This window comes from Aplidium turbinatum, chromosome 17 (genome assembly GCF_918807975.1).
Source record: "Aplidium turbinatum chromosome 17, kaAplTurb1.1, whole genome shotgun sequence".
Taxonomy (NCBI): domain Eukaryota; kingdom Metazoa; phylum Chordata; class Ascidiacea; order Aplousobranchia; family Polyclinidae; genus Aplidium; species Aplidium turbinatum.
This window is the reverse complement of record NC_137488.1, coordinates 12393159-12418693: the sequence shown is the minus strand read 5'-3', so window position 1 is coordinate 12418693 and position 25535 is coordinate 12393159. Positions and strand designations below refer to the sequence as shown.

Below are 25535 nucleotides of genomic sequence, written 5' to 3'. Positions count from 1 at the left end.
TGTTTCGCCCATGAGGCTGGGCTCATCAGTATCTCACCACTAATATTCTTGCCACAACCACAAGGGCAATCGACCGCCACTTTTATCAGTTTCTTCCCAAGACCAATAGTCATTGTAATAGCAATCTACATTAATGCATTGCATGACGACATGTAACAAATGCGCGTATGTGCACACTGCACACCAACCTGTTCACGGTTCGCGCAGTGTCCTACTCCTTTTTGTTCGAACCAAATGTTACTGGATGACTCAATTTTTTTGGGAATTCTGTGCTTCAAATGATCGCGACCTTTTCGTTGAAGTGCAATGTTGGGTCAGACAGACCCTGGGCTTGGTGTGTGTACTGAGTTGCCTTCTCTACATCGTTTCAATGTTGTTGGGCGTAGAAACGATGCAAAAAATTGGACTTTTTGCTGGATGGCTTGTCTCTGTTTCAGTTGCATTGCGTGTTTTCAAATCACAAGTGCAAAGTGACTGTGTATTTGTGTTACACTTTTTGTGACAACAACGAATTGGAGTTACAAGCATTATTTAAATTATAAAGGTCCCGTAATGTCTAAGGAGATGAGAAAGTTCTCGTTATATTTGGCTTTTGACACTATCGAAACTAGGGCAACCAGTTCCTTACTTCAATTTCTTGACAATGGTGGACAGTGCTGCGCCAAAGTTTGAAGTTATTTTTCTTCTGTTGGAATAGGCTACTGCTATTCAGCTCAATTGCTTTGTTGTCTATTACTTAGGTAGGCTACCATTAACTAATCTAGCAGCAGACCAGGATATCCGAGAACGCAAGGAAGTCAATCTTCATGCCCACCTTCAAACTTTTGACTGTCTTGTCGAGACAAAGCTGCGTGTTATCAATTGGTGTCCAACCAATGTCATTTCAATCGTCGGGCATTCGCTACTCAGTCATCATATTGATAAGGTTTATTGTTTTAAAAAATGTCTTCAACATCATTTGTCTATTTGCTTCATTCAATTCAAAAAGACAAAAGACTTTTTTAGAATGGGATTTTTGTTAAAGCATGTCAAGTCTGTTACATTTCTCGCTTGGCTATGTTTTTTTTACGAATAACTTGAAACGTTTCATACGTTTGAAATTTCAAGGCTGCCACATCCACATGCCTTTGGTATGTCGTAGTAGGCCTACTCACAGACTAAGTTTTCCCATTGTATTTTTGAGTTAAAGCCTACTAACCCAGCACACTTCTATAGCACTACATTACTTATTATTGGATTTCTGACAAGGAAATTGGTGTTTAAGCTTTGAATACGCAATCCGGAAGCGGAGGATATTTTCGATACGGTTCATGTTGAACCTTGTTGAGCGTCATGTGAATTTCTTTGAACTTTGCTGTATTATGTAAAGCTTACATTGCTCGGCCTACCATGGCAATCTGGAGATGCGGCCGGTTTTACAACATTCTTCTGACTGTCACAGTCAACAGCCTGACTAATTTCAAAAAAAAACTCTCACCGTCCTGCCTGGCAATTTTGTAACAGCTGATGTCATCAGTAAGGTAGGCTACTTAGTGAGCAAGTGAAATGAAAAATCGGCTGCATAGCCTTGTTCGACAGGGCGCTGGTTCCACACCGCTACAGCGTATGCGGCTGTGTCTTTGGCAAGACACATAACCTAATGGCATACCTTAATCTAAATCTTCAACTACTGGGCATGGATAGGCTACAAAGTATTGAAAGATGGGAAAATAGATTTTGATTATAAAATTTAGTCAGACGGTCAACAAGTGATTGTCTGACGAATCAAAATTTTCCTGCTTGCCAAAGTCAACGTTATCAAGTTTCGAGACGAAACGTTTTTGGCGCTGGTCATCTATTATGACGTCATCCTTGTTTGGCCCCTCCTAGCAAAAAAATGTCTCTTGAAATCCAAGTTGGTTGAAAATATCGGTTGCGTGGCTGAATTGAAGGCGCTTGCACAACGTTGGAAATGACGTCGGCTTGCCTGTCGAAAGCACGTTGCCTTGGCTTAGCAACACGATGAGGCATTGTTCAGGCATTGATTTCTGGTCAGGTCAATCTCACCGATTGAAATGTTTCTTGTCTGGGCGATATCCCTTCAGACAGAAAATCAGTCGTTTTTTGGAATGATTCAAAATCTGTAGAAGTTGAATCAATGTGAAAAACGGCCGATTTGCTCTTTAGGATGTACAATGTACATCCTAAAGGTTACAGAACTTGGTTACAGAACTTGTTCGATAAATGGTTAACTAAATGGTTACAGAACTTGTTCGATATATGTGCATGTAAGTGAAGTGTTCGATCTCCGAAAATCTGGTTGTTTTTCAAAAGAAACTCTCTTGCACCTGTGAACTCGAAAACCGAGTCCAGGAGAAAGAAATCGCTTTCTTGAAAGATCAGCAAAAAGATTGAAAAATGCTTATCAGTGGCGTAGATGTCAACCATGTAGAAAAGGCTTTAGAACGGGAAAATCATAAAAGGAGGTGGGAAACGAGCAGTGAAGTTGAACAACCGAGCACTTCTGGCATACAATCTGCCAAAGCATCGGCATTACTATATTCGAAACAAAGAAAAAGAAATGAAGCAGTTAGATGTCTACACAGTAGCGAAAGCGACTCTGATGGGGATATGAATTAGGAAGATGATAGGGAATACGAGCCTCTGAAACCAGCTATTGGGGGAAAAGTGTACAAGAAAGTACATTCTTTTTCAATAAATGATAGAAGTTGTTTACTTGCTGATCGTAGGATGACTTCGGTACGCCAACAGTCAGATCTTATGAGGTCGGTTCTTGGAAAAGATCAAATAGCTGCAGCACCTTCGACAGTATACCGCCAACGACAAAAAACAAGAGAAAAATCTCTGATGGAAAGTGAGAACCTTCTCAACTCAGCTTCTGCCATGCAGTTATGTTATGATGGGCGCGTTGTCGATAAAATAGATCGATACGTTTTCTTGGGTCAACTTGTTGATGATAATGGCATGAAGCACGAAAGTGTGCTTGCTGTTAAATATTTTCCCAAAATTGTGTCGGTCACTGCAGCACTGATTTTTGACACCATCATCCAGGAGGCTTGCAGAGTTCACCTATCCCAAGTATATTCAGTCATGGCTGATACGACTGCTCTCAATACAGGAAAAAAGTCCGGAGTCAATACTCGACTGGTCAATTATTATAATGATGAAGTTGGTCATGATATTCATACCCTTAAATGTATGTCCCACATAAACGAAATATATCTTTCCCACGTCATTTCTTTTGTGGACGGCGCCAAGAAGGGACCCGGAGCAATGCAAGATGGGGCTTTGCTTAACCAGATAGCAAGACTAGACAAGCCCAGTACTGAAACCTTAACACCAACTATTACTACGCAATAACAGCTTCCAAGAGCGGAAAAATACAGAAAAACTTATTATCTTGATCACCTGATCTCTGTTCATCAGGAGAAAATAGACCGAAAATCAGATTTTTTGAAATAACTTTTTTTCTCAAGCAGATAGACCTTAATATTCTCTACATCAGGTATAGGAAACCGACCCTTCTGCGCATTTTGATACTAATTTTGTCGATCTATGATGTGTGGTTCCGGAGATACGCCCAAATTTCGAGATTTTGAGGCCCAAAAATTTCAAACCTCGTGGACCACCTCAATATGACGTCATAATTGAAAAAAAATTGGGGTGTAAACTTTTTTCCCCAAATACCACCAGATGGGACCCCAGGCATTTTGAATTTCAAAAGTGGTGAAAAAATGAAACACCCTAATGTACATCACATTGATGCAACAAACGGAATAAGTAGCTCACAAAAAAATTCTTAATTGGGTGGGACATTTTATTTCCTGCAAGTGTCCAGTCATACCAAGAAGAAAGAACAACGGCTGCGCTGCACCAGTCTGTAAGAAAATTCACTCAACAAAGGTAACAAAACTCAACAGATTTAATTTGTTCAATATGATCATAGCATTACGAAGCAGTTAAAACATTGAATAATGTAAGAAAAAGCATAAAAACCCATCCAGGCGTCGATACATCCACCGTGCTCTCAATTTACCTCTGACAGATTTTATTTTGAATGTGGGTTACGTAGCTTGGAAAATTTTTATGTACCAGCACCACATTTGTCAAAATATGAATGGAAATCCAAACAACGATTGAAATACGAAAGTGTGAAAATTTGCCTACAAACATTCTGTGCCAGTTCACTACTTTTCTGAAGCGTTTAAACTTGAACACAGGTTATACAAAACGTTCGTGCAACTGTGCCAGTGAAGCTTAAAAACTTTGGTGAACTAAAATTATTAGCCTATTTAACAACAAACATGTACCGCATTTTTTCAGGTGAAACACAGTAATTTTACATTGTGAAGTCCAAGATTGGCTCTCTTTATAGTGAGTCAACGTCTGCAGACGCTGAATTAATGTAAAATGAACCAATTTTTCCAGCTGATCGCTAAAATTTGCATTCGTTATGACACAACGAATGCAAATTTTAACTTGCATCGAAACAATTGAAATTGGATGAAGATGATACGACGACTCCACTCAGCACAAGCCTAAAGTAGTGGCCATTTAAAGGTCTATTTATAAAGCAGTTTTTTATATTTCGAGTTCACAAATACTTTAAAACCTGATTTGCTTGTGTTGTTGTGGTCTAACGAAGTGTTTCATTGTCGCAAAACTGGTATGCTTTAAACTTTAAAGGGAATGAACAAACTTTTCACTTCACGGAATAAATAAATTCCAAGTTCGAGAAAAGGGCTGACATCGATTTAACATCACGCCAAAAATCACTGAGCACAGAAGCAATGATATTCATTGATGTGAAAATTTAAAACAATTTATCAACACCTCGGCATAAACAAACGCGAAACAAAAATAAAGAAAAAAACGCATAATTTCGTTAGTTTTGATATGTGGTTCACCAAAAGCAATTTGCCGGTGGTTGGCAAACTCCTTGAGGAAGAGACTAGGTGCACCGCTTAACAATTTGTTACTTTTTAAAAAGGACCAAAACAGGATATTTTTGTCAAATGTCAAAACAATTTTCCGAGTGGACACCGAGACGATTTACCCGCCTATGATTCATCCGACAAATGGAAGGGAAAGCAGTTTGTACGTTGTTGTATTTTCTTATGCAATGTTGAAGTTGCGAAGTTACTTTTGAAACAATATAACGCCTGTGCTCAACAGCAATCTTGTAATGAAGTGTAAGAACTTTGTAAATTTGAGTTCTCCAAGCGAGAACCGATAGTCGGACTATTGCATACCGTGATGCACCCACTGCGATCTTAAAGCGTACTCTCCAAAAAATACCCAGTCTCAAATTTCTACTTGTGATAAATACGATGAAGGCCGTTATTTTTGCGGAGTTTACATGCATTCTTGGCCTAGTGAAATGCAATATGCGGTACCCATATCCTGCCAGTGAATCAGTCCTTTTTACATTAATTCAAAATCTTCCCGACGCTAAATCAATGTAAAAAGGACTGCTTAGCTGACCAGGCATTTCGTCAGCCATCGCCCAACCCGATATTTCAATCAGCATTACAGTGATTTAACTAGTTGGCTCCATTCAAGCACTCCATTAAACCAATTTGAAACTTCTTCGATTCTTGATAAGTAACATACATTTAGTGGCACGTTTTATAAATCATAGCTATGTTAAACAGTGGTTTTGATGTCACATTTCCAAACCGCCGCGATCAAAAAACTGAACTACTGCATGATACGCCTAACAGGAAGAAGAATGTTCAATGTCAACATCAGGAGAGTAATGCGACTAGCAATACACACAAGACAATTGGTATACGCTTGGCAATTTCAACTACAGCCCAAAGTATGCGTTTAATTCGAAGTTATTACCTACTACAGAGATTAAATTATGACGTTTCAACCCATTGGCGAAGGTTGAGACCAGACGAACCAGTAGAGGGCGCAATAAACGGTTTTTGAATCGTGGAGCACACAAACTCGCCCGTCCGCACAGTGGCGCAGTTGTCACACTTATGAACTACTCACAAACAGACGGTAGTTGCTGATCTACCTGGCCAGCGCGAGCAATGAATGAAGAATGCGGTTAAGCAATGAACCATGTGCAAAAATCTTCTTCACTTGGACAGCTTGCTGATGACGCGGATCAAAGCTCCGTTTTCATCTTTCAGACGTTGATTGTCCGACCTCAGCTCAGTGAGAGCCTAAAATACGGAAAAATATTAATGACATATTTCTAGAATTATGATGCAATATGTTTGGTAGAAATTCTGTAATATCTTGAACATGATTTATTTATTCAAAAAACTTGGTTTACAATTGGGGTTGAAAAAATGATCTGCTGGGGATGACCTTTTGTTGAAAGCATTAACAATTTTTATTACAAGAAATAACTTTGATTAAACGTTGTTAAAACAAAACTTACACAAAATTTTGAAAACAAAAACTCTGACTTACAACAACAAAACCTAGCGCTGTTCGCAAAGTAATTCCGTCCTTACATTGATTCAAGCTTGAATCGCATGTAAAGTTAGTAGAATTTGTTGAATGCACTAGGGCCAACCCAGCCAACAAATCAGACCTTATTTACATTAATTCAACGTCTGCTGACGTTGAATCAATGTAAAAAAGATTGATTTGCTGAAACGCAGAAATATTTTGTGCAATGCACGGTCAAACAAACATGAGCGTGTTGCAGGGTTGCCACACGACAAGCCGAGCAAAGCCAGGCAACAATGCTGCGGTAAGGATGGATTTGCATATAAGATTTTATTTGAATATGAGGAATAGTGAAGTGAAAAGTTTTAAAGATTTGATTTTGTTGTAAGTAACAGAAAAGTCCAATATCAACATAAATCGATAAATCTTTCGACACATCGCAATTACTTGACGCAACCTTTTACATGGTAGTAAACCGTTCAGTTCCAACTTAATTGTCTGGCACATCTGTCGATCGCACGAGTGCAAGGTTTAGCTGCTGTGCAAGCGCACCAGATAATTGAGCAAATGTTTCACCACTTTTTAAACATGACTGTTTTCAGTCTGGTCTGAACGACCAGTGCAAGATTGTTGGTGGACCAACTCGCCCGCATGAAATATCTGGTATGCTCATGCTTACATCGGTTGCTTAAGCTATTACAGAAGCTGCGTGATGAGTTGCCGCTGCTACTGCAATTTATCCTCACAAACAGCGTCAGGTTACAAAATGAGAAATCGCACGCATGCATATACGCTTGATCTCCATTCATGCAGATGCAGAAGAATTTCATCATCAATTTGCGGATGCTCATCTGCCAAACTCATCTGCCTGCTGGCAGGTTATGAAACGTGTTTCGTTTCCTTTTCAAGTTTAAGCTCATGCAAAAACAGAAATTACTGCTTCGCACAAAAAGCAACATCCCAGCCAGTAAAGTCCTTTTTACATCGAGTCAACGTCTGCAGACGAGTCTTCGGAGTAACTTCTGCAGAAGTTGAACCAATGTAAGAAAAGATGACTTCTGGATGAGATAGAGAGCTGACACGATACCACAACTTCAACATAACACCAGCTGAAAATTTGACGTTAATATAACATCATGATAGTGCTGACACTTGCATTCTCATTAGACGACGTGATATTGGTGAAAGTAAACTCCGAGCACACGATATCAAAAAGCACCAAGCTGCAACAAAACACAAAAAAATCAGATCCTGTACGTCGATTCAACTTTTTGTAATGTTGAGTCGATGTAAAAAGAACTGATTTTAAAACAGGGCAGGGCATGCTGTGACATTTGTTGAGATTTTTGCCGCTCTCAAGGTTGACTCAACAGAAAAGAAAACTAAATTAAGCCGCCATACTTAATGCACGTTGAAGCAACATACAATTTTATCACCTTGATGTTTGATCAGAAGTTAAGAAGCGGCTGTGAAGGTGTGGTGCTAGTGTTCACAGAAGTAGTATCTCTCTGCCTCAGAGAAATTCCGCTTCTTTCTCTCCGTGACAGCCGCCATGCTTGCGTCGTTAGGGCTTGAGCGTGCTGCTACGGTAATTGTCAATCAAATTACCTACACGCTTGGAGTTTGCGGAGGAGAAAGACACGGGAGAACGACCATGAGATGCAGAACTCGGCTCGTACGAACGATTTTTGTAGGAAGATGAAGGCAATTTTTTGTCATTGGATCCCAACAGCTTGTCGGAAGAACGGTTGGAAGATAACAGGTGGTTTTTGCTGGAGTAGGAACTGGATAAAGATGATGAAATGTACGGGTTCCGGGATGTGGATGAAGGAGTAGTGCGGTATCCTGATGTAGAAGATGGTGCTGTTGACGAGAATCTAGAGTTTTGGCCTCTCTCCTTGTAACCTCCTGTGCCAGCATACGTGGACATTGGTCGTGATGAGGACCACCGATCACCAGCATCCACACTATCCCCATTGTCACGACCTTGAGGAGAGCTAGATCTGTACGACGAAACCGGCTCTGGTTGAAGAGACATTTTTGAAGTTCGAGATGTTGGGGGATATGCTGATGATTTGTAGAGGCTGGAGTACGATGGCTTTCTTTCTACTTCACTGCTTTCTTCTGATCCTTGAGAATAGCGTTCTGAATAGGACCCTCTATCAGAGTCTCGTGATCTTGAATCAAGTTCATCAAAATTTTCCTCTTCTTTGTTTTGGGACAAGGTGATGTATTTACTAGCACCAAAACTTTCTGCTGGTTTCGCAGTTGATTTTTCATGATTGCCAATGCTAGACAGTGGTGGCGCGGTTTTTGAATTGTCCATCTCACTTAACTTGTTGACCAGTCTGGTCAGTGACAAGTTTTCTTGTTTCAGTTCCTTGTTTTGCGAAAGAAGATTTTGCTCATCTTTCGTGTTTTCCTGAACGAAGAGTTGGCAAGATAAAAATCGTGGGCACACAAAAACGATACAGGTAAACATCACTCATGGCCCTCAACGAAAAAATGAACAACTTCTCCATACACGCGACTCCATACTGTTTGGAGTGGTGCTTGGAAGAAACATTGCACAAAAGCACGTGAAAACTGTTGCAAAATCTTTTGCTAACTTTACCAATGCTCACTAGCATGACAGGGCTTATATTACAAAAATTAATGGTTTCGACTTCAAAGATGTAATCACAAAAGCCGTTAAACAAACAATGTTGATGTGCCATGTGCATGAATTTTCTTTACCGCCCCAGGCCTCCTTGCAAAGCCATTTTCATTCAATTCTAAGTGACCCAAACGAAAAAAATCATAAGGTATGGCAAATAATGTATGCACGTTGTGCAAGAGAGCAGTAGGATAGTATTGTAGAAACCAAGTCGTCTTCTAAAATGCGGTTTGTAAAAAGCAAATTGATAAAATTTTGTCTTCTAGATTCTAGATCAAAGCAATAAATGATTTCAACAGATAGGAGATTAAAACAATATGACACTCAATGTTATGTTTGACAATAGAGAATATATATTATACAAACGTCATATCAGGCACTCGTTTCACCCAAACCACGACAGACATTATTTTAATCATTACTATAATAGTTGGAGTCGCTATTGCTATATTTAATAGCTTCGACATTGCCAGAAACAAAGTTTTCTACTGGTCTGGTGCAGTGTGGGGACTGACATGGTCAACTTGCACCTTTCACGTCGTTTTTACGCTCTGGCACGTGTAACTAACGTAGAATATGCTGCCATTTCGGAAATAAGCTTGAAGAACGACGTTTGTGCAGAAATTCAAAGAAGTGACGACAGCTTGATAATGCAAAAGAATGTCGGTATGGCCATCTAGCGAAATCCGTTCTTTTCACATTGTCAACAATCGGCTGCCGAGAAACGTCTACAGACGTTGAATCATTGTGAAAAAAACGGATTTTACTACTTGGGCATGGTTCAACAGCATGATCACCGTTATTTAAACTTGAAAAGATTATCTTGTGCGAACATCACCAGTCAGATAACACGAGCGTGATATTTTAAACCCAGCTTGCTTAACTTTTAATCTCTAACCGAAGAAAACAATCAAAAACCGTCACAAGAAATCAGCATTAAAAGTTCCGAAAGACTGGAAAGTTCATGTCAATGTGCAAGATACGTTGAAACTACAAGAAACTCAGCCACTATGTGTAGAACGGGAATGAATGAAAAAAAAAACATAAAAAAGTGTAAGTGTATTTTAACATGTTTAAACCGAGCAACTTTCCCTCAAGATAAATAGATCATTGCTTTTTCCAGTTGAACTGAACTTACCAGTAACTCTTTTTCAACTTCAGCTAGTTTTCGCTCCATGGCGCGTCGTTCCCTCCGCTCGCTTTCGATCGCTCGTCGTTGAGTGGAGGGGTCTTCGATTTTGCTCAACTTGGTTTCAAGTTCAGAGATTTTTCTCCTTGCTTCCGAAAGATCATTTTTCAATCTCTTATTTTCGGCTACTTGGTCATCATATAACTGCAGTCAGGAATAATCAGATTACACGTAGGCCTACTATTAAATATAGAGGAATGTGTCCCAGATTGTGCAAAAGAGAAATTACTACATCATAAAGTAAATTTCTTTTAATTCATAAATGGAATGTACACATTATATTGTAACAAAAAAACTCAAGTTTTTAATTGGGTTTCCTCTTATAAAAATACGCTGTTAAAATTATCTTGTGCATACTTTCAGTAAGTGTGTTGTAAACTGCGTTGATGGCAGCACGAGCAGCTACCGGTATCGAACTAACGACCTTCCGATTGCCAGTTCGACAGGCCAACCGCTCGCGACACCAAATCACAAAAATTTCTCCCAAAAAAAAAATCGCTGGAACAATATGTGCCATAAAAAATCACAAAAGTCATAAAAACTTGACGGTTAGAAAAACTTTCGTTATTGCAGAATCAGATACATACAAATATCCACCAACCAACTAGAACATACTTTCTTAAAATCTTTACTTTCTTGTTTATCCAAAGTAGTTGAGTATCTAGAAAGGTCTGAATCGCTGGTTCTCAACCCGGAACGATGCCTGCTGCCTCGGTCCGGCAACGAAGAAGAGTCGTACCTTGATGCCGTGCTCCGTAACCTTTCCGCCTGGAATTAGAATTTTTTGTATGATTTAATGCTTGGTTGTATACACCTGTTACTTTGCTTAAATTGCAGACATGATAAATTAGGCAGAAAAACTGCAATAGAAAACATTTAAGTAAGTAAGGCTCTGCTCAAGGTTGAAAGTATGGTACTTGGTGGCAGGCGCGGATTTATGGGGGGGGCCCAAGGGGCCCCCCCGAAATTTTGTGAGAAATTGTTGAATGGTTTGATATGCTTCTGAACAGCTGATATTAGTCCCACAGCTGACTTACAACCCCCCCCTTTGGCACGCGTGTGACGTCACGAGATTGAGAATGATGCTTTCAGTCTCCATGTCTCTAAAACAAAGTGTGCCTAACTTTAAGCGAAACTGCATTACACGAGCGAGTTTTGCCAATACCAAACATTCAAACATCTCAGCCAGGAATTAGCAACAAGAAAACATAGATGCTTAGCTTTACTACCGAAAAAATGCCGAAGAAAACATGATCTTATCCTTTTGCTATGCCACCGGACAGCACCATTTTACAGGAATATTTATACCCATATTTTTGTTGAAAATGCTCTCAGAATGCACCAAATTCAAAGTAATTTTTCAAAATTTTCTGGGGGAGGTTCCCAGACCCCCCGCCGCTGGGTGTCGCCTTTGGCGAACACGCCGTCGGGCTTCGCCCGCCGGCCGTCAAAACCCCCCAAATTCCTGGCTACGCCACTGATTGTTCATAGGCTATCTGTTTTATCTTTTTCTTACTTTTTAATTCATTTTCAAATTTTCTGGCCCCCCCCCCAAAAAAAAAATCCTAGATCCGCGCCTGCTTGGTGGTGATTAAAAGTAAAAAAAAGTAACTTCTTAAAGGCGTCAACCCAAAGTCACCTACATATCTTGCTTTAGATTTGATAAATTCTATTTGAATAAGGTTGACCGAAGATGATGATCTGAACGATTTATGTCTGAATGTAACTGAGTGAACTCGCTCGAAACCAAATAAACTGCTTTTGTAATCTAGCCAAGCACAAAGATTTTACCAAATGAAGTAAAATACAAGTCAGAAAAATCGATCCTTTTTCCATCGATTTGAAGTCTGCAGATGTAAAAAGGATCCATTCTGCTAGCTGGGTAGCTTGTTAACAGTTTTCTGCTCCTTGCATTGAGACCGTGCGTGAACAATGTTAGTTCAATTGTTTGTAACGTTGTAAAAACTGAAGAAAGTCTGTATGTCACATGAAAATATTTGATTGTGTGTTGTCGGTTGCGATCCAACTTTATTTTCAAACTACAATGACGTGACCACTTTGCTCAGCTTCTCACCAGCGAAGGTCGACCTGGAGAAACAGAGCGATAGCTTGAAGCCTCGTTCTCATCGTGAGACGTAAGCAGCCTTCGACTGGTGTACTTCGATGTCATCACCAGTTGGCTATCGGCTCATACTATTGCAGGTATGACTGTCTTTTACCGTAATAAACTACAAAAATATTTTAAAAGTTCCTATGTCTGTAAAAAGCAGTAGAATTTTTTTAAATAGCATAAATTCAATAGCGCAGTTTTAGTTTTACTTTAAATCATTTTTCTTCTTTTTACTGAATGAATTAAGGCGGCTAGAAGTCAATTCAATACTTGTTCGTTCAACAGATTCATTACTGTTCACGTCTGCACACATTGAATCTACGTAAAAAGAACGGGTTTTGCTAACTGGGGTAGGTGTTTCACAGAATACAATGAACTGACGGGAATTGTTCAAAACCAGAAATCTCCTCAAGTACGTTCTTGAAAGCGAGGTGAAGAATATGCAACAAAATCCTTTCGTGCTGAGGAAGCTAATCGTTTCAAATAGATGATGGTCTTCAACTATGCCAACTGATATCTGGTACTTGCATATTTTCCCATCATTTTCTTATTAAATTATCATCACCAGCGATAATCCTCTTACGTATCAGTGACGTTGAAACGGTTTTATACAATTGAGTTTGTTTCCTTTAAAACCGTCACGCTTGATCACCCACTCTCACATTTCATACAATATCAAAATTGCCTCCAATTTAGCTAAAGGACCAGAGTAGAAAGCAATTGTTGCATTGAATTAAAGTATCCGTGGCGACCTATCGCTATGATGGTACCCAATTGTGCTGACTAAAACTAATTTGCTCAGAACATATCCAGGTGATAAATGTCCCAATCTTCTGCTAATAATACTTCTGAGTGAGTAGACCCATATAGAAACCCTTATAAATTGTATAACTGATGCATAATTTATTCAATTTAACATAATGGCTGTCTGTTGTGCCTCAGTTGCCGTTGCTGAGTCTTCGGTTACATCGAAAAGCCTTTGTTACAACTGTCTTCAACAGATTAATCACGTTTGATCAGTACCCTCACCTACGAACTCTCTCCATTTGCTCTGTCTTGTTGTTACTCGTACTTTAGGCATGCTTTTCATTCCAATAATTTGCTTGATATAGTAAAATATTTCATTTTTTGCCGTCCTTTTTGTTCGTTTGGCTTGCACCATCTCAGTAAACATAAAAAATTTTCTACGCGTTTCTTCTTGCTATGCGAGAAATTATTCCATTGCTGTTGCAGAAGACAAATTGTAGGTGCAAGAGACTTGTTCTGCAATGTATATAGAACATTTTCTAATTTCTAACCTTTCCCCGTATAATTGAACTGAGAACCTTATCATTTGTGTCCTAACAAAACAAAACAGTTTTAAAGCGGATGGCCGCTTTAAAACGCCCAAGCCTGGCTCTCACCAATGATTGATCACAAAAATAACTCATTGTCAATACAAGCCGATCTTTGTCGGCACTGACACTTTCTTGGAAGACCAAATAAGGACGCTGGCTTTGGTCCTGCCAGCGGCCGTTCAAATAGAGCAGCATCTGTGCAGTTCAAGCATTTTTAATACTAATTATCGTAACACTTACAGGCGTAATCGTAAATTCACGAAAACCTCACACAGATACAGAGAAATCCATTAGGTTTAGCAGTTATCGTGGAACATACAAGCTTTGGTATAACCTCAACTTCGAGTGGTCAAAGTATTCGAAGTGGTTCGGCTGCAAATACTCACAAGTTACAACTAAAAGCTGAAGCTGCTCACTTTCTACTTTTCAACGTAAGTTCAAGCATGAAAACAGTATCAGCCTATTTACACCATGACCAACACCTATATAACATAAACTCCAAAGTAGAAAACAACTTAGCGCAACGGTCACATCGCCGACGGCAGTTCGATAAAGTAAGATTGGATTACCAATCTGTTAAACCAAATCATTTCAGGCATTAAGAAAAACTATGAAGCAAGCAAACATGCCTATTTCCATCGATTCAACGTTTTTAGACGTTGAATCAATTAAAAAAAAATTATTTGCTTGCTTTTGCTGCTGGCATTGCCCGAATGAAGCTTAATTAACTGCATCTGCGGGCCTCCTTGCCAGCGAATAACAACGTGTGCCATTTGCAAAGCCTCTGGGAATGAAAGTGAGCGAGTAGACACTTAACATTTCTGTGCTTAATTGAAATCTACTACTGTTGCCAATGCCGCGCATTCAAAGTCTTGTTCTCGGCAAGTCTTAGAAAATAAGTAAATTAAAAAGTCAAAACTTTAAAACAATTGCAGTTTTTGTGCATTCATTATTCAACTTAAAGGGCATAACATCAAAGCTAATTTTGAAGTCACGGTATGACGAAAAAATTCAAGCAAAGTATTTGATACTGTTGTTGCAAGCATTGATGTTATCTGTTGACGCAGGCTTCGTTTGACGTGTTTTTCCGCCGTCAGAATTGATCATTAAGCTACAAGACTATTTCTGGTCAAGAGCTCACATGCACAATCACCATATTTGTATACAAATGGATTACTTTTTAACCGCAAGATTTGTTTCGCTTGGTTGCAGCAGGTCGCCTGCGAGACGCTCAGTTCATGCGTGCGCTTGGTATGTAAGAAGTACGTCAACCGACGTAAATGTAACCCTCAAGTACTTCAAAGTAAATTGAAGGCAACAGTTGGTTTGTGCGGTTTGCGCAGCTGCGTTTCAGGCCAAGCGCTTCACTTTGTGAATATCATGAAAAAAAGTAAGAATACAGCTGATCTAAAAAGCTTTCAAAACTCAGCCTTCTTTAAACATTTTCAAAAACAACCCATGCTCAAATTTTCCACAAAGCAATTTCCATTTTTACAGCTACACGTTTACAGTAATTTAACAAATTACTCCCATTCCAAACTAAAACCACAAATCCACTTTTCCTCAGCATTCCTGTGACTTTTCTCGCACTGGCTCGTCACAACTTCGTGTCTGCTTGGCTTTTAAAAATTAGCAAGTGCCAATACTGCCAACTGCACAATTTCATTTGAATCAACTATTTACAAACACACACTGTGACCGCTCCAACACGTCTGGTAGTAAAAGCAAACGTTGTTCGTGCAGACGACTCAAGCACATTCTTATGCTTTGCTGAAATAAAACTAACTTACTGGAAGAAACTCATCTTCAATGTGCAGCAATCTAGTCAGCAAATCAGACCGCTTTTAAATAGATTCCACGTTTGCAGACGTTGAATAGTAAAAATGGACTCATTTGTTAGGTGGAAAAGCTTCGGCGAAGTTGTTTGCGCAATGCGTACGTACTCAGCCACAAAAACATGTCAGTCATGAGGTAAAACAAAAATTGACGAAACTGGTCACCAATTAGTTTGTACGTTGATCCAACGTGAAATGATCGTCAATTAATGTAGAAACCATAAATTTCTCTGCAACTTGTTTAGGCTCGCGGATGTTTACGCTCTGCTCAACTGACGCGCAATGGCTGACGATAAAATCGTAATCTCACGGTAAGTCATGTTTTATTCATGAAAGTTCTTCGCTCGCCGAATCGTTCACATTTTTTATCTCGTGATCAATGCAGTTCGCTTGTGCTGCGAATCCTTCTCTTTAACTCGCAAACAAATGCAAGGCGTAAGTGTACAAATTGGGGCTAAAGGTGTAGACATATATTATGCACAACATCTCGCAATTTAAAACATAGAGATGCTTTCAATTTATATGCAAAATAGCAGTGCTTTCAATTCAAATGAGAAATTAAACTTCTTGCATATAATTGGTAGCAGCTACACTATTCCATCCAGGCGCTGTAGCCATTGGACAGTGTTCAACTGAGAAAAATAATTGAGTAATGGTGTTGGTAATTTCCACAAAGTGTTCTTCCTCCTAACGATTCAAACAACTTTATTGACAACCTTGCTTTGACCTGAATGTCGATATCGACTCGACTCTTACAAAACTCCACTGAATTGAATACATTCGTGAGTTAATCTGTATCGGAAGCTACGTTCAAGCTGCTGCATTGATACTGTGCTGTAACCAAGCCTAAAGTCAAGACATGGCATTGGCAGAGGCTCAACACAATCTTGAACGTTGCTCAATTCAGCATGTGACGTAATGAAATAGAATGTCGAGTGCTTGAGAGCCGCCTGAGAAATGAATGTCCTTTGATGCCAGTGAAGGGTTCACAACGATGAAGTTGCGTCTATTTTGCGAAATTTATCTTTCAGTTAGTACTTTCAAAGCCGAATGTGACAGTGACTTGTTCACTGAATATTGATCTGAATGCTGTAAACACGAAGCCTAAATTGATATACAACTGTTTGGCCAACTTCAGGTCTCAACTGCTGATTTGTTGATTGTAGGTCAGTAGACACACACACGACAAAAAAGGTTTCAACCAGCAACCCTTTGCTCTTCTGGTGACGTTGAAACGATGTAAAATTGCAACTTTTTCCTTGTCACATAAATTCGGCATGGGCCGAACAGATTGTGTTTCGTCATGGTTGGTTTAACAGGACATTAACGCTTTAGGCTTACTTTGGGCACACTAAAATGTGAAACAAGCGATTTGTTGTAAAAATAATAAAACAAACAAACCTTAGCTAATTCTGTTGTGTCGTCATTTCTGGGTTCTTCTTCGTCGCTTATAATCTACAAAAACAACAACAAAAAACGTAGTAGCACCGTATAAAAATGTAGTCATGTCAAACAAGACAAGAACGACATATTGAAATTATCTCTACATCTTCTTTCTATTTGCTTATTGAGCAACATATTTGCGCAGAAACGAAGCGAGACCAAACTGCACAAGTGAAGGTTTTTACGTTGAACAACACTGAATAAATGTAATAATACAGAATTTGCACTCCCCAAGCGTGACACGATGCGGTATAGAATTGCAGCATAAAGTGAGTGACAAGTGGCATTAACTAAACTCGTTAGTTGGCGGCAGTGCACTGCAAAAAATCTAGCAATCAAATTGAATTTCGAGCAAGGATATGTCTACCACAGACGCAATCGGATTATGACATCACTTCCTGCACTGAACTGTCGCACAATTTTCTTGTCCTGCTCATCAAGTCTCAACTAGGCTCGTTTACTGGCAGGTTGCGCGTAAAAATTTCTGACTGTGGATTAGCTGTCGTTGTACGAGAGATTACTTAATTGAGTAGTAGAGGTTGATAGCAGTTTATAGCGTTCATGGATTGGAAGTTGATGGGCAGATGGATACATTCACTTTTAGTCACAGCCAAAGAGTAATTAACCAATTTTAAGGCCAAAACGAGCTTGCATCAGTCCAGCAAATCAGTCTTTTTTACATCGATTCAACGTCTGGAGGCTGATATGCTGGTTGAGAAGTTGGCGGTCAAGATTACGTTAGTATTTTTCTTTGAAAATAAACCAAAGATGACTTCATGCACTTGCGACCCTGACCGCAGAAATGTTAATGATGTCTCCTATATGTCACAAAGATATGATTATCACACTACTTTAAGCAAAGATCTTTGTTCGATCATTAAAGCTATTTTAAAAATTAGTTTTAATTAACCGCATTTAAAGTCATTGAATTATTGTTAAGTGAGATAAAGCGAGGGATAAAGTGTTTAGTTTCTTATGTCACAACCAAGTGTAGTAGTTGAGATAAATTCTTGTAATCGAGCTTAGTAGTGTTAGCAAAGAACAAAACACTTCGCTTCCATATAAATTTCTTCTGTTTGGTTTTGCTTCGAAATAGTAAATTTGTTTTGTTGTCAAGTGGAAACGAACTAAAATCTTCCAATGCAGAAAGCAAATTTGAATACAAGTGAGTACGGTAGTCTTGATCCATATTATTCAGGATTACTAATATTCAAAACATGAACAATTCTAAACGAAATTTCGTTTCAAGAGAATATTCCTTAGTCCTGCTTTTGTTTGAAAAATTTATTTCTCGTGAAGGCAATTGTTTCTTTTTATTTCGATCAATAAGGGTTCGTTTCGGACAGTCCTGGTGAGTAGTTTTGGGTATGTTTTTACGCTTGCAGAACATCTTTTCTGGAAAGGTTGTTTTAACGTCTAAACTCGTTGAACCGAAGTGAAAGGCTGACTTTGGAGAAACAGTCGATTTCTTTCGGATTTGAAGAGAAACTAATAGAAGAGTTGGTACGGTATGTTATATTAAGGTAACTAAACCCGACGGTTGCATATATCGCACGTTTTATGGCGAAATAGTTTGAAAAACATCATTTAAATCAACTGTTAGCGGTCGACAGCTCAGTTTTCGCAGAGAGAAAGTTTAAAATTAAATCTAATGCGAAAAGCTCTCTTTAACCATGAAATGTCTATCAAAATCGTTAAATCAATAAATTGGGGTGTAAGTGGTTAACTTTTTGATTGTAGTACTTCTAAGTTTCCGTTTCAAGATAACAGACATCTCTTAACCCAATGTATGGCTCATCAACGAAGCAAAATAATCACTTTCCTTAAGGTTAACGATTAACTCAGAGCATGCTGTGGTATGAGTTAAAAATGTAAATTTTGAATGTAAAATCCACCCAGAAGAACGGAAAAGACAATGGTGAGAACAATGCGGGAGGTAAAACGAGGGAGAAAGAGACTGAAGAATTGGTAGATCAGTTAGGGATGAGGAAGGTTACAGATTGAGCACCTTGCAAAGTCAAAGGATGGAGTAAAGGGATAAAGAAAATTGATGCAAGAAAAGAAATGATCAACTCCAATAATGAAAACACAATGGTGAAAACTGCCAAGGTATGAAATGGAGAATTTCGTACTAGGAATAAAAGGGATGTTGTATAGGCTACTTCCTGTGCTTGGTTTGATGTTATTTTCAATGCTGCAATGCCAAACGAAAGTTTGAGACTACCGCTGTGCTATAAATCAATTTATATATGCAGACGTTGAATCAATATAAAAGGACTGGTATGTTGAATGGTATTGAACGATGTTGATTGTTGCATAATTTCTATGTTCGCAAGCCGATCGTAGGTTGTTGAAACAGCAAAAGAAATTAGAAGTTTTAATTGAGACATACTTCAAGTACAGTTTCACACCATCTTGTTAAAAAAAAGCTGTCACCGATCAGCACTAGTCAGATTAATGTTTATCCAATGTTGTGATTGAAAATTTCATGTAGATTAGGATATTCACGGGAAATGCAATAGATCGAAAGGACTTTACTAAAAAAACGAGCTTTGCTGCAAGAATTTACATCACTCTCCTCGACTGTGTTAATTAATAAAGTTAACACTAATTGGCTTTTGGTAAAAGTAAATGCAATACCCAGGTAGAAAATTTGGTGCTTTTGACACAAAAGTACCAATTTTGCTAACTGGGTAAGAACTGAGCTGACCTGATTATAACCGTTAAATTGAAGCCTCCTTTTCACTTTCTCTACGTCGTAACTCATCACATGACTAGCTTCCTCTCTTTCTCGATCGTCGCTACCTTCCAAATCATCAACTTTCAAGAGAGATTCGTCTCGAGAAAAGCACCCAGAAGGGAAAACAGGGGTGCACAGAGAAAGCTGATGAGATGATGATGACCCTCCCTTGTGGCTAGCTGTTTTCGAGCAGTTTGTTTCAGGATAGTGCTTGTTCGAAAGAAGCTCAGTGCTAGTTTTGTTTTCTTGTTTTTGATGTTGAATGTTATGAGAGGAAAGGCTGTTATATGCGACTTTAATCTGGCAATTAGCCACTTTTGATACAATGTCTTCGACTTCCTTCTCAACTTTCTTCCTTGGCTCCGCGATGACATGCCTGACATGTTGTAAGCTTGCATGTTTATTCTCATCGTTTTGAACTGCATCAAACTCCTGATCGCTACCTTGACATCTCTCTGCCAGAGAAATCTGGTTCGCGCAAAAAACGCTTTTGTTAGTCTTTCTGCAAAAAGCGGCTACTAGCTTACTCTCAGTTTGCTTCGGTAATTCACAACCGTGTTCTATGTCGCCGGTTTCTTCATCCTGGTGTCCTTCTTCCTCGTTAAGCTCGTGATCTAAACTGCGTGCTAAAGAGTTTTGAATAGAGTATGCGAAAGGGGAGGCAAGTTTTGGCAAATGAAGACTTTTGCTCGGTTTGTGTGTGGAGTGCTCTGACCGATCGTTATCCACATTTCTAGAGTCGTCTTCCATTAGAACAGGACTAGCTGCAAAAGATCCGTTAAAACTTTGTCTCCTCAGCTCATTTGGATGCAACTCGACTGGAAAAGAACTTTTTTTAAACCGCTTCGTCTTTGAACTGCATCGCTTCGTTTTATCTGATCCTTTGGAGCACGACCCATCTCCAGCCGCATAAGTACAGTAATTCCTTCGCTCTTTTGTAACCTTTCCGAGCTGGAGCAACCAGTTCAAATCTCCCCTTTCCTGTCCTTTTTCGCCGCTTCTGCTGACGGAACTGTTCCGCTCTGTAACTTCATCTTTCACCTACGTAAATAAAATACGTTTAGAGAGAGTCAAAGTTGCAATACATTACATGCTTACGCTACGAAGATAAAATATTACGCTAGCCATGGAGACTAGGTCTAAAGGTGTATTGTGATGTTTCTATCAATAGATCGATCCACTATGTCATGTTTCGAGTTCAAGTGTCATATTCTTCGTAAGCTACAAGGCTAATGAGAGAAACGTGTTCACTTATGAATGGTGTGGTGCATTTAAGTCAGTGTCATGTATTTAAAAAATTGTGTACTCGTCATGTACTTAAAATTTTTTGTACTTGTCATGCCTTAAGATTTTTAGAAAATTTTAATCAGGTCGGGAATGTTGAAGCTATCTTTGAGTGAAAACTTTTACAGAACCACTTTTACCCTTGAAAACCAGTCCTTGCTTTTTTCTGAAAACCTCTTGTCAGGCTTACGTTAATACAACGTTTAACGGCGTAGAATTGGTGTAAAATGCAGGTAAGTTGACGTGGTATGACTGCTTTGAAGTCTGGCAAACATGAGTCAACGTTAGGTTAGTATTAGTTCATTACACTGATGATGCAGTTGGTGTTCTTCAAAGTTACATTACCCAATGAATCATGCAACAGTGAGACAATCAATCAATCTACAGGTAAACAATAAGGCAATTGATTCGTGATACAACACCAACAGGGTTGCCAAGTTTCGGAGCCAACTTTTAAAAATTAGTTTTTTTATAGCGTTTATGCTATAAAATTTTGAGCTGGTTCGTTTTTGGGCTTTATAAAACTAGACAAGTTGTTGAGCTTTTGAAAAATGAATTGATTATCTGATACTAAAACACCACAATTTTTGTAATTTTTAGTTGAAATTGTGTCTCTACTCTCTACCTGTTTTTATGCTAAGTGGACTAATCATATTTTTCAGGTTCCACTTAAGTCGGTAAACAATTGATTTGGCAACCCTGAACAAAACAGCTTTTAAAACGTTAGTCAAACAGTATTACAATCACTGCAATTGCATTGCCAAGCAAACAAATGAAAGCTAGTGCACAAAACAAATATCGATAAAAAAATGTCGATAAGCTTTTCTCAAGACACAAACTCTGACTAATTACAGCCAATAAATACAAAACACTACAAGCATTTTAACTACACATACACACCAAACGTTTCAAATAAGTGACTTATAGCGAAAGATGACATGAGTGCATTGACTGAAGTCATGCCGAAAGAATCCGAAGGCTAGGCATCCATTAGAAATTATATGATAATGGTCATTTCTAATTTCTATACCGGATCAGTCAATAAAGAAGCAAAGTATTCTTAACCAATTTTCAACGTCGTTGCAGAAAGAAAATAACAGCGTTGAAAAGTTGCCTGTATTAGTCTGACGTCATTGAAATGATGTAAAAATTGCGGACTTTGGCAATTATATGGTGAATGAATGAAACAACTCAAAACATGACATCGGCTACAGTTAAGATTCAAAAACATCACAGCTATAATTAAACGTTTTATACGTCAATTTAGAAAAATATATATACAAAATATTCTCTGTATCATTGCAGTTATGATTGAATGCAGCAAAACAACCCTTCATACAACCGCAGGAGGCGAATAAAAACAAACGTGTCATCAAGAAACTTACAAATCTTGCGGTTTAGAATTGGGAAGACCGAGCGCTAACATTAAACAACCCTTATTTCGGGTCTGCTACTATTCGGCGAGTCCAATTCGGCTAGTCCGATTCGGCGAGAGCCCTTTTCGGCGAGTTCCCTATTTGGCGATTTTTTGAAATTTTTTTTTTTAAATTATCGGGTACCGTAGCCTAATTATCATTGCCGTTTTTACATCGTTTTAACGACGCTAAAAATTAAAATAAGACCCCAACCCCTAACCTCTAATCCTAACCCTAAAACGGCAATGATAATTAGGCTACGGTACCCAATAATTCAAAAAAAAAATCAAAAAATCGCCGAATAGGGAACTCGCCGAAAAGGGCTCTCGCCGAATAGGGCACTCGCCGAATCGGACTAGCCGAATTGGACTCGCCGAATCGGACTCGCCGAAACGGGCCATTCCGCCTTATTTCATGCCCCAACAGCAAATCAACCGTTTTTCACACTGACTCAACGTCAACAGACGTTGTATTAACGTAGAAAACGGTTGATTTGCTGCTTGGATGGTTATAGTTCAAATACTCAGAGTCATGTTTAAATGAAAAACAGACAGCTAGAAGAAAAAGGCAATGGCATTAACTCAATAAAAATTCCCTGTTATCATGATCAATTCAATTGACACAGTTTGCTTTGTAAAGCGCTGAGGAGCAACGCATTCCGCGATGGATACAGCGCTATATAAAAACAAGCAATATTAATTTATCATAATTCATACTTATATTGAGCAGGTGTAGGTTTTACTTGTTGCAAAGTTGCGTAGCCAACTTGTTGCAAATTTGTCGCATCATTCAAAGGCAGTGTCAAGATCAATGTCGTCAAATGGGATGATGAAAAGCTTATTGGACACAGCAGTTGAACATGGACGTTAAACTTTCCATGATAAAAACTGATGAGTTTGTTTGCCTACTTCCGAAGGAAAGAAAACCATTGAAAGACGGATGAAAAATGTAGTAAAAAAAATCAGCATTAGCTTGTGTTGGTGAGTGATTTCTCGCACATGCACTCGCTTCACATGCCATCATTGAACGTTCAACCAATAAGGTCAAGAAGACTGTAGTGATAGAAAGAAAATGTTGTTTGTTTTGTCAGTTGGTGGAGAGTAACACAAGAAAAAGCTATGACAATGGAAAACATGACGTTACCGACATGACACGGTTGAACTTCCATCAGGCTTGCACAGAAAACAAAAATCACGCCACATCAATACAAACCGGTGGAAACTGGTTTATTTGAAGATGTTTGGTTGCATGAGTGCTTCATAAGCAGTAAATCGTCTTCACGACCTGTCTTTCGACTGCTTACAAAATGTATTTCTTTTCAAGTCACACTGCCAGTTTTATGGAAGAAGCTAGAACATAGTTTCATTTATTGTTGGGCAGAGTGATGTCAGATCAATGGTAATGATTGAAAATTGACAGAGGTAACGGGAACCCAAAGATATAAAGCCTCCACCAAGATAGTGGGGTGATTATTTGAATTCGTGTGCGATCAACAGCGCGGCAAAAACGACCGTCTTTCATCACAAGAAATTCGCTAAAAATACTGAGTCGAAAGTTTCGAAGTGGTTCCCAAGCGTTTTGCTGTGAAAAGTCCTTTCAAAAAATTATCAACTTGTCGACAACTTATAAGAATGTTGCCAAACAATTTGCAAAATTGCTTTTCAACATATGAACCGCAGTGTTAATATTTTACTATTCTTTTTTCAAACCACTGTATTTACGGACTTTTTAAAGATTTCTCGGGGCACCCTAAGGGGCCCATAGACCAAAGGTTGAGAACCACTGTTAGGAAATGTTTCCTTCGACTACACTTTGGAATGGAGATGAAGAATAGATACGTTTTGAGAATCAATTTAAACTTTTTATAACCAAAATCAATGATTTATTGCGCAAAACTTTCTCCGGAAAATACAGTGAACGCTTCCAAGTTCCATCTTGGAGTGATTTCAAAAAACAAACCTAATCATCGAGCACTTTGATAATGTTGACTATTATGGAAACAGTTGACTTGATCACTACATCCCACACAGACAATGTCTGCAGACGTTGAATCAATATAAAACTGACGGACTTTGCTGTCTGGGATGTCCCTTCGTTGATTCCAGCTATCTGTTGTGTTGGATTTGTGATTCGCAGTGTACAGTATGTTGTCGCAATGGGCGCAAAATGAAAATGATTATTAGTATTATGATTTATTTTGTCAACAACTATCATAAGAAAGATTCAACATTTCTGATCAAACCATATGTTTGGTCAGGTAAACAAAGTGATTTTTGAAAATCTGATGTTAACCATTCGAGTTAGTACAACATAATTCATGCAGGGTTTCCAATCTACAAAAATCAAATAAGTAAAGAATCTGAAGGGACACAAGTAGAAGAACATCTCACACACCAAATTAACCGTTTTTTACATTGATTCCATGTCTGCAGACGTTGAATCAATGTAAAAAACGGTTGATTTGCTGTTTGGGATGTTTGTAAACATTAGTCAATTTCATCTTGTTGCAGTGAAATATGTGATCACATGTCAAATGTACTGTGGTTTAATGTTCTGAGCAAACACGTAGAAGAGCACAAACATTTGAATGATTTAGGAAATAGAGTCAAAATCATAGAGAAATAAAATTGACGTCAAAACTGGTTTAGGCTAGTTAATTTTAGAAAACGCAGCACGGCTTTCAATCAACAGCATTTGCAAAAGATGAAAAACTTTCTCCAGCCTTCAATCTCTTCAGACTGCTGCAATTCTTCATTGTGATTCACGTCACCGTCAGCCTTCTTATCTTCCACGTACATGGGACGCGCGCTTTCGGCTTGGTGAACAAGAGGAGAACTTTCAGTGGAACCATCAGCGTCGCGATTGGTCAATTCACGCTGAACAGTAGTGATGTCATCGGACTTGCCGTTAGTGCCGCGTCTTTGCTCCCGCAAGGTGATGTCGTTGTCCACAAATTCAGGAGCAGTTTTCGGAGCAGGTGAAGAACTTTCCGAAATTTTTTCTGCAACTTGGGATTTTTTCACAGCGAACAAATCAACAAAGCTGAGCTGCTCTTGCTGGTTTCCTTCGCCGGTTGCCGAAGCAGTTTTGTTTTGTTGCCCTTTATTTCCAT

The 25535-nt window shown here is 38.8% G+C and overlaps 1 protein-coding gene across 6 annotated transcripts in view; it reads right to left on the bottom strand.

Annotated features, from left to right (window-relative positions):
* Positions 1–3815: 3815 nt before the first annotated feature.
* Positions 3816–25535, bottom strand: part of LOC145786994 (uncharacterized) — a 45593-nt gene continuing 23873 nt past the window's right edge. For 3 of the 6 annotated variants that reach the window (XR_014291332.1, XR_014291334.1, XR_014291333.1), the window contains 6 exons: positions 19695–20765; positions 16943–16996; positions 10875–11027; positions 10209–10403; positions 7851–8836; positions 3816–6179 (listed from right to left, as the gene is read on the bottom strand). Coding sequence is in view for 2 of the 6 variants with exons in the window: in XM_082598745.1 (XP_082454871.1) it covers positions 6169–6179; positions 8023–8836; positions 10209–10403; positions 10875–11027; positions 16943–16996; positions 19695–20765 (2298 nt within the window). In the remaining 4 variants the exon portion in view is untranslated. The remainder of the gene's footprint in view (positions 6180–7850; positions 8837–10208; positions 10404–10874; positions 11028–16942; positions 16997–19694; positions 20766–25535) is intronic. The other 3 variants (XM_082598745.1, XR_014291335.1, XM_082598746.1) reach the window with 3 other exon arrangements.